Source organism: Pongo abelii, chromosome 15, assembly GCF_028885655.2.
Source record: "Pongo abelii isolate AG06213 chromosome 15, NHGRI_mPonAbe1-v2.0_pri, whole genome shotgun sequence".
NCBI classification, from domain to species: Eukaryota; Metazoa; Chordata; class Mammalia; order Primates; family Hominidae; genus Pongo; species Pongo abelii.
In genome coordinates this window covers 109,219,840-109,228,951 of record NC_072000.2, presented here as the reverse complement: position 1 = coordinate 109,228,951, position 9,112 = coordinate 109,219,840, and the positions used below count along the sequence as shown (strand labels likewise).

General features: G+C 61.1%; 1 protein-coding gene across 5 annotated transcripts in view; it reads right to left on the bottom strand.

Moving 5' to 3' along the window:
* Nucleotides 1–2,613: 2,613 nt before the first annotated feature.
* Nucleotides 2,614–9,112, bottom strand: part of INF2 (inverted formin 2) — a 31,685-nt gene continuing 25,186 nt past the window's right edge. For 2 of the 5 annotated variants that reach the window (XM_063715754.1, XM_063715753.1), the window contains 3 exons: nt 8,826–8,928; nt 8,529–8,690; nt 6,806–7,927 (listed from right to left, as the gene is read on the bottom strand). In XM_063715754.1, the coding sequence (XP_063571824.1) occupies nt 7,161–7,927; nt 8,529–8,690; nt 8,826–8,928 (1,032 nt within the window). In that variant the 3' untranslated portion in view covers nt 6,806–7,160. Of the gene's footprint in view, nt 7,928–8,528; nt 8,691–8,825; nt 8,929–9,112 lie in introns of all 5 variants that reach the window. The other 3 variants (XM_054530585.2, XM_054530587.2, XM_063715755.1) reach the window with 3 other exon arrangements.

The following is a 9,112-nucleotide window of genomic DNA, read 5'->3' as shown; positions in this document are numbered from 1 at the left end:
GAGCCACGAGGCTCCTTGGGCTCAAGGCAACTCCAAGGCTAGTGACAGGGAGACCATGGAGACGGGACACTCTCTATGGGGAAGGAGTGGAGCTTAGGCCTGTCACAGCAAAGGTCGCTCACACTGAGTTAGTGATTCAGGCGCAGCCAAGGACACCGCTGCCCACCCCTGCCTGCAGCCTCCCCACCCCTCCTTTCTGGGCGCCTGACCCTGCCCCGGCCTGGGGGAGAGGGGCTGTTCGAAGCCTGGCCTCCTGCCCCCTGCACCCATGTCCCCAGTCCCCTCTTCTTCCACCGGGCACATGGACGCTTCCTCTCCCTCAGCATCCTCGCATGAAAAATGCCGTTATGTGGGTTCCAAGCAGTCAGTGGGGCCTCAGTAGAAAAGCAGTCTTCATGCATGAACTCCTAGTGCCACCTTGGGGGTGACAGCTGGTGGGGGGTGAGCAGACCACCTCCCCCAGCTTGGGAAGGGGCTGGAGCAGGGTTGGAGGGCTCCAAGATTTGGCAGAACCTGGAGCCTGCTGAGAAGGGGCTGCACCTGAGGGTGGGGCAGTAGGTCTGGGGGTGTCAAGGAGGGAATCTGGGGCACAGCAGATGGCTGTGCAGGTAGGGAAGAGGCGGACTGCAGCAGGAGAAACCAAGAGGGTCACGGGAGGTTTGTTTCTAGGTGAGAGAAACTGACAATGTTAAATGCCTACCAGGAACCACAAAGTCCCATCAGACAAGGGGGTGCTTCCAGGGCCTGGTGGGGACCACCAGCTCTGAGCCCTTCCTGGGGACCCCTGGGGCTCTGGGCTAGCAGATGTCAGATAGAGGCTTGGGGGACTGGGGGACATGCTAGACCACCTCACTAAGGGGGCTTAGACTGAAACTGCAGAGATGAACGCTAGTGACTCACTGACTTCTCCAGGCCTGGACTATAAATAGCCACGGGCCCGGGTGGGGGCAGGGAGTTGGGGATTTTCTAAAAACAGCCCTGCCCAGGCCCAACAGCTGGGGCCCCTGCCAGTCACACGGCCCAGCCCGAATTAGAACACCCCCACCCCATACCCCCCACAGTGGGCCGGTCCCCAGGTGGTGGGCAGCACAGGAGCCACCGAGCTTGGGTGGGGCCATCCATCTGGGCCCTGCTGTCTTGATGTGTGACCTTGGGCAAGAACAAGGGTGCATGGGCGTGTCCACCTGTGGGTTCCACTCTTTGGGGGCCACACCTCCCAGTGGGACCATCATACACGGTGGCCCAGGACACACAGACACCCACAGCCGCCTGCATACACGCTTGCAGCCACGGAGCCTCACCATGCAAGGCACCCCCAGAGCTCCTGTCCGTTTTGGTTCCTTTGCTGGCTGTAGCCCACTAAACTGACTTCTCATGGAGCACAGAGGAAAAAGAAAAACCAGGCTCCAGGAAAGGCAGCGCCTCCTGTCACAGGGTCCCCAGTCCCACCTCTCCAGGCAGGAGGGGCGATGGCCTCACTTGCTGCAGGTGACCTCGTAGGTGACCCCACCCAACACTCCATAGTCCAGTTTTACTGGCAGATCCGTGGAGGGCGGGGAGGGGGAGGCGTTGAGCTATTTAACTTAAAAACAATAGCACAGATGGGAATGAAAAATGGTGCAGCTGCTTTGGAAAACAGTTTGGCAGTTACTTAAAAAGTTAAACATAAACTTAGCATGTTGCCCAGTTGTTCCTCCACTAGGAATCTACCCCAGAGAAACGAAAACTCGTATCCACAAGAGGACTATGCAAATGCCCACAGCAGCAGGATTCACAGAAGCCCCAAACTGGAAGCAACCCAGATGTACATGGACAGAAGAGCAGACAAAATGTGGTCCATGCATCAATGGAATGTGCTTCACCCATGAAACGGAATGAAGTCCCGACACGGCCTGCAGGGAGGATGGCGCCTGAAAACAGCCGAAGGAAGCCAGGAGACATGCATGACATCTGGAGCGTCTGGAGCAAAGGTGAGTGGCTGCCAGGGCTGGGGAGGAGCACCGGGAAGGGGTCGGACTGATGGGTGCGAGAGAACTTCTTGGGGTGACAGAGAGATTCTCAAAATGGATCACTGCACAACCTTGATCTGCTGGAAAGCAAACACCACCACAGCACGCACTTAACCAGCGAGTCTGGTGGTTTGTAAATTATGCCCCTGTAGAGCTGCACCCATCTCACCACTGTTGGGTGCGGTTCACCATTGGGTCTGCCCTCTTCTAGATGTTTCTTACTGCCTCCTGAGGGCTCCAGGGACAGCCCCTGGCCTGGGGGACTGGGGGACCCTCAACAGTGAATGTTCACACGGGACCTGGGGACCCCTCAACAGTGAATGTTCACACGGGGCCTGGGGGCCCCTGGACAGTGAGTGTTCACACGGGGCCCGGGGGGCCCCTCAACAGTGAGTGTTCACACAGGGCCTGGGGGCCCCTTGACAGTTAGTGTTCACACGGGGCCTGGGGGCCCCTCAACAGTGAATGTTCACACAGGGCCTGGGGGACTGGGGCCCCTCGACAGTGAGGATTCACATGGGGCCTGTCCAGCGCTCACCACGTTTGTGGGAGCCCACGTCCACCGCCCTCCCACAGCCTCTGAACATGACAGTCGCACACCGGGCTAGGTCTGCTTTTTATTGGCCACGCATCCAGCCGCCAGCCTCAGGGCACACACCTGGCAGGGGGCAGGCTCGGGCAGGCTGCCCTCCCTGGGTGGGCAGTGAGGGGGCAGCGGCTGCTGGGTGTCACCCTGCAGCCTCTCAGGTGGACCTGTATTGTCCCCAGGGCCTGCCCACACTGGGCAGCTGGCACTGGGAGGGGTTTTCTGTTGATGTGATGGCCAAGTTTCAGCTGCAGGGCAGAGACCTGGCATTGGCAGCAAAGGCAGACCGCCCCTCACTCCAACTTCAGGGGCTGGACATGCTGGAATGGGGGCCAGACCCCATGGGAGGGGACCCTGGCCTGCCATGGCACTGCCTGCCAGCTTACCCCTGCCCAGCACCCCCAACTCAGCCACCTCCAAGCAGTAAAGACTTGCAAAGCATTGCGTTTTGATTAAGCCCTGCTGGGCTGAAGGGCAGGCAGAGCTGTGGTGGACACTGGCAGGACGCAGCACCCCCCGACTGGCCCTTGGCAGGCTGCACCGGGCGCATGCGGGTGTGGGCCAGGGTTGTCTTTAGGAAGCAGGTGGGAGGCTGGCACGTGCAGGCGGTCCAGGAGGGCACCAGGCCTGGCAGGGCACTGGTGCCTGTCGGGGTCCCAGCCACAACACCCCAAGAAGGCTCCAGGAGGGCCCCGGCTGGGTAAGGCACGGAGTTTTGGTTTCCGGGGCCCAGTCCCAGCCTGGCCCCCAGAAGAGCCTCTCTTGGCAGAATGGCAGCATATCCTGTGGCCTGGGCTATCTCACTTGGCCTTGGGCCTGGGCCTGAGGCCTGTAAGAGAGAGAAAAAAATGACATTATTAGGAGCAGTTTTGCTGGGTACAATACCAGGTGCCCGCTTCTGGGTCCCCAGGTCCCTGAACCCCTCATCACCACTGTCCAGCAGGTTGTGCCATGCATCTCAGGTCCACTCTGACCCCAGGCTCTTTCTCTGGAGCAGCACAACTTATCTAGGTGGAAGGTGCTGGGATGGCCTGGCCAGGCTGGGTTTTGGCAAGGCGTGGCAGCCTGAGCCTGTCTCCTCTCTGCTGAGATGGGGAGTCTCTGTGGCCTGTCCCCCACCCCCTGTCTGAGACCCAGGATGCACTCTGTCCTTACTCATTCATCCCCACTGCCACCACCTGCAGCCCTCCATCACGTCCACATTGGGCCCTGGGCCCCACACGAGGACCACAGCAGCGCTTTCTCCAGTGGGCTGCTGAGGGCGCTCAGCCCTGCCCCAACAGCTCCCGCCACCCAGATGGCCCCCACACACGGCCCCACAGGCCTCCTGCCCCCAACGCCCTCTTCGCTTTCTGGTCCAGGGGCCCTCGATGGCCCTTGTCTGAGTGCCACCCCCACTGCCACCACAGTGCCAGGTGGTGTCGCAGCTCCCCAGTGGGATGGCCCAGGCAGGGTTTGAGAATCACTACTCTAAAGAGACAGCAAGAAAACAAAAACTGTCCAAAACAATCACTCAAAGGGGAATCTCAGCACCATTCCCCACTCAGGGAACCTGGAGAAATGGCCAAGACCAAGGCCTGGGCAGGGATGGGGGGGATCAGCAAGTCTGGGGTGAGCTGGGAACAGGGGCTTGTGCCAAAGATGGGAAGCGCTCAGGGGCTGTGGGTCAAGGGCCCCCGCTGGCCCCCATCAAATGCACGGCAGTGGCAGTGAAGGATTACTGCACATTCAAAACTCACGTGATGGAAAAAGGGAGGGGAGAGGGGAACGCTCGGAGGAGGGGCGGCGAACACAACCGCGCTGCAGCGGTTTGTTCCACAGGTCACCACCGGTGCTTATTAACCAGACAGCATGGTGTTCGTGCAGTGGAGGTTCAGAAACCACCCCCGCAGCCGTGGTCAGCACTGCTGCCACAAACGTCCCCACCCAGCTGGGGAGGACATGGCATCCCTTGGGGTAGAACTCCTGCCCCAAAACTCAACCTGGACCTACTTGGGGGGCGCAATCAGGCAAACCCAAAGTGAAGTTATCTTCCAGAATGTCAATGTCATACAAGATAAAAAGGGGCATGAATGTTCTAGAACAAAAGAGACTGAAGTGATATGACAACCAAACACAGCATGTGACTCTGGATACAATCTTGTTTGCAAAAACAACAAAGCAACAACTAGAGAAGGAATTATTGGGACAAGTGGCACATCCGCACTGGGACCAAGTATTAGAAGCATGTGGACTTGAAGCGCCCCGCAGCATACCCTGCCCGGGGGGGACTGGGAGGACGGCAGCGCACCCTGCCCGGCGTGGGGGGGACTGGGGAGGATGGCTGTGCCCTCAGGTGTCTGTGGGCGAGTTTAGGGCTCCAGTGCCATGATGTTTATAAGAGACTCTCAGATGGCTCAGTTGGAGGGGGGCAATGTAGCAAAATGGTCACAATTTTGGTATTTTTGGCAAATGGTTGTAATTTTGGGGAGAAGGTGTTGTTCATTCTGATCTCTATGCAATTTCCTGTGGTGTTGAAGATTTTCTAAATAAAAAGCTGGGGGCTGGACACGGTGGCTCATGCCTGTAATCCCAGCACTTTGAGAGGCCAAGGCGGGTGGATCACCTGAGGTCAGGAGTTTGAGACCAGCCTGGCCAACATGGTGAAACCCTGTCTCTGCTAAAAATACAAAAAATTAGCCATGCGTGGTGGCGCGTGCCTGTGGTCCCAGCTACTCGGGAGGCTGAGGCAGGAGAATCACTTGAACCTGGAAGGTGGAGGTTGCCGTGAGCTCAGATCGCACCACTGCACTCCAGCCTGGGCAACAGTGAGACTCCGTCTTGAAAAAAAAAAAAAATAAATAAAAAGTTGGGGAGAGAAGAGGATTCCTTCCTCTTGCCCTCAGCTGCCTGCATGGCAGGAGCTGGGGCGGGTGGAAGCTAAGCACGTGTAGCAGGTTCAGGAGGGAACCGGGTGGAGCGTGGAGCTGGCACTGGGCACGTCCATCTTTCACTGGACCATTGTCAGATGTGGCCGCCCGCCCCAGGCCTGCATGCTCCACTGTTCCTCACACTCAGGGCCAGCAAGTCCAAGTTCCAGCCTCTAAGGGAGATAGATGCCAGCACCTTTCTAAAAAGTACACGTGGGTGCTTCACACCAGAGAGCCACACTCGGAAGATGACCCTGGAAGCAAAAGCTGGAACCCAGGGTGAAGGCCGTGCCCCAACAGCGAGGACAAGCTGTCCGGAGAAGCTTCTCCGGGCTCACGACTGCTCTTGGCTCTGACGGGCACCAGCAGACCTCATGTGTGCACCTTGAGCCTAAGCCCCAGGCCCAACGGTCAGCATATCTGTGATACACGGACACCGGGCTGGCTCTGAGCAAGGCTGGAGGTGCTGGAAGACGCCACGACCTGGGCTCACAGAGCTCACGACTGGCCAGGCTGGACCTTCTGGTTCTCTGCTGTAGCCCCTCCTCCACCCAGTGCAGGCTGGTCTGTCTAGCTGGATGCATCAGCCTCTCCAGCCCTGTGGACGGACCTGGCTGACTGACCTTTGGGCTGGGGGCCCCCCAGAAGATGCGGTGTGCTGGGGGTAATCTGCTTCTCCACAGACCCACCCATGGCCTCGGGGTGGGAGGACACTGTCCAACAGGAGGGGGGTTGCAGTGTGCTTGTCCCTGGCAGCATCTGCCCTTGCGACTGTCCCGGTCTCCTCACAGACTTCCTGGGGACATGCCCCAGGAGGCCCCACGCCATTGACATACTCAGAGTGAAGATATCCCTCCACCGACAGACAGAGCAGGAAAGCCACAGGGTTACTGGAACTGCAGTTAGGGCCAGGACACCAGACAGGAGCAACCTCAGCCTGTCCTGCCAGCCAGGAGGTCCCGCCCACACCCCGGGGCCCCGGATCCTGCTCGCTAAGGGAGCCCGGCTGGCCCTGCCACCTGCCCTCTCGAGGCCCGCATGCCCGGAGCCAGCACTGAGGTTGCGTCCTGCCCGCAGGAGGCACCAGTTGAGCAGGTAACCTGCGGAGAGGGAGGGGACTGGGCGGGGAGCCACCACCAGGGCTGCGGAGAGGCAAGGCCGCACTGACGCACCGCGCGGGCTGGAGAGAAGCCGGGTTAGTGTCCCAGAGGGGAGTGGGCAGCAAGCTCCAGCCCCACTGCCCTGCAGCTGCCGTTAGCCCCCACGGAGTGCCAGCTGCGTACATACCTTACTGGATCACACACAGTTTCTTTGTTTTATTATCATCAGAATCAGGGGGAACCTCTGCTTCCAAATAAAAGAAACGCACTCAACGGCTTATCACACAGGAGCAACCCTGACTTGGAGTGGGTGGGGCTGGGGGGCCCGGGACAGCCATGCCAACACCCTCTGAGGGCTGCCTGGTTCTCTGGCCACTAAGCCACATGGCAGCCACTTGCCTGGGACCTGGTGCCCGGTGTCCGCCCCCTACTCCCTAACGGAGGTGACGTGAAGGTGGGAATTGGTAGGTTGGAGGAACGGTTGCACGGGCCGCGGCAGCCCACAGTCGCCCTGTGGTGGACGCGCTGCCGCCTCCTCTCCCGCGCTGCACCCAAGTCACCTCTCCTGGGTGCCGCTGGAACTTGCAGTACCCAATGGGGAAGGGGAGGGACCGGCTGGGTGCCAGCGCCCTGGCGTGGGACGGTGCCCGGGGCCCCTCCCTGAGTTACCTTCCTGGCTCCTGGAGGGACGCTTCTTCCTTCGCTTGCCGGTCCCCTTTGAGGCCCGGCCCCGGGCCCTGGGGAGTGTGCCCGACCCCGAGGAGTCGGTCACCGCATCCTCGGAGAAGGACTTGTCCAGGGATGTGTCCAGTGCGGACTCTGGGGCCGTGTCCTCCTCGTCCTCGTCCTCATCCCCACCTGGGCCTGCTGCAGGAGGTCTGGCACCACGGCTATGGACAGCGTCCTCCAGCCCCTCACTCGTGCTGTCGGCTTCGGCCTGGAGGACGCCCAGCAAGGACGTGGGATCCTTGGCATCTTGCCTTGAACTTCCGGCTGCAGGGGGCTGGTTGCTGGAGAACTTGAGGGGCTTCAGGGCCTGAGCATCTCCCAGAGTCACCGGCCAGGCCCCCTCCAAGGGCTGGGGGCACTGGGGATCCTCAGTGGTTAGGACATCGCTGGCATCCACATACCAGGAAGAACGCCTCTCCAGGGGCCGGGGACCACCCTCTTCCGACTGCTCCAGGGTGGGCTGAGGGCCAGGGGTCACGGCGTCTACAAGGTCCCAGCCCTGGGACTCACTGGCCATTGTAGCATCAAGGCTGGGCTCAGAGGCAGGACAGCGTGTGCCGCCCACGGAGTCTCCTGCAGGGTTACTGGTGGCCACTGGACAGAGGGACACACCAGTGAAGGGCAGGCACCCTGCCCCGAGCCAGCGCAAGTGCAGCCTCCTCCATCCCGCTGTCTACCTGAATACCCTGCAAAGCCTCCTCCCCAGGAAGCCTCCTCTGATGTCTCAGAGCAGGACTCGGCCTCAGCGTCCTTGGTCTGTCTACACTGTGGCAGGGTGGGGGACACTGGGCCACGCCATTCCCAGCACCCTGAGGCAGCCACCCCAGGAATGGGGTTCTCCCACCAGGGCCTTGCTGCCTGCCTTTCCTGCCACCTCTAGCACCCGCCGAGCCCGGGGGCATCTGTCAGTGGGCGTGGCCTCATCTCTCTGGAGCCCAGCGGGCTGGATCGCTGCTTCAGCACTAAGGGCAGGGCCTGTTGTTACGGTGGAGGAGCTGGAGTGAGTGGAGGGAGGGATGAGGGATGAGGGCTGAGCGGCCACCACCTGTCCCCTTGGCTGTCCCCAGTCTTAGGGGCCTCCAGGGTGGCCCAGGGAGAGGAGAGGGCTTTCCAGTGAAGTCAGGAGGACTTCCTGGAGGCACATGGTAGGGACAGTGGCAAAAGGACCATGAGGAGGCAGTGGGAGGGGTCTTACCAGGCTCTGTGGCTCTTGGGGGATCCATGGAGGCTGCCCTGCTGCCCCCTTCGGTGTCCCCGCGGCCCCGGGCCGTCTTCCGCAGCTGGAAGCCCTTCCTGATGTCGGCCAGCAGAGCATCGATGACACACACCTCCTCTTGCTTCCCGGGCCCCTTCCTGACTGAGGAGCGTGGGGCACTCAGAGAGCGGCACGGGACCCTGGAGCCCACCTAGAGGGCTGGGGGTGGTGGGGAGGCTGGAGCACAGACAAGGATCCCGGAGCCGCCCCCTCCCCGCCCAGCCGGCCCAGCCTCACCAGGCTTCCCGTCCTCTCCCCGAGGCCGCCGCGCCTCCTCCTCCGCCAGCTGCTGCTTCCTCCTCTCTGCCTTCGCCGCCTGCTCCTTCCGGTCCTTGTTCTCCTGCACTGGCAGATGTGGCCCCGTCACCCCAGCGTGGCATCCCTCAGGGGCTCCGTGGGCCTGGGCGTCCCCCTCCCTGAGCCGCAGCAGCGCACGGCCCACATGGCTGTGTCAGCCCGGTGAAAGGTGCCTCTGCCCGTCCTGCTGGAGGAAGCCAGACAGGCTGTGCCCCGCCGGGCTGCCC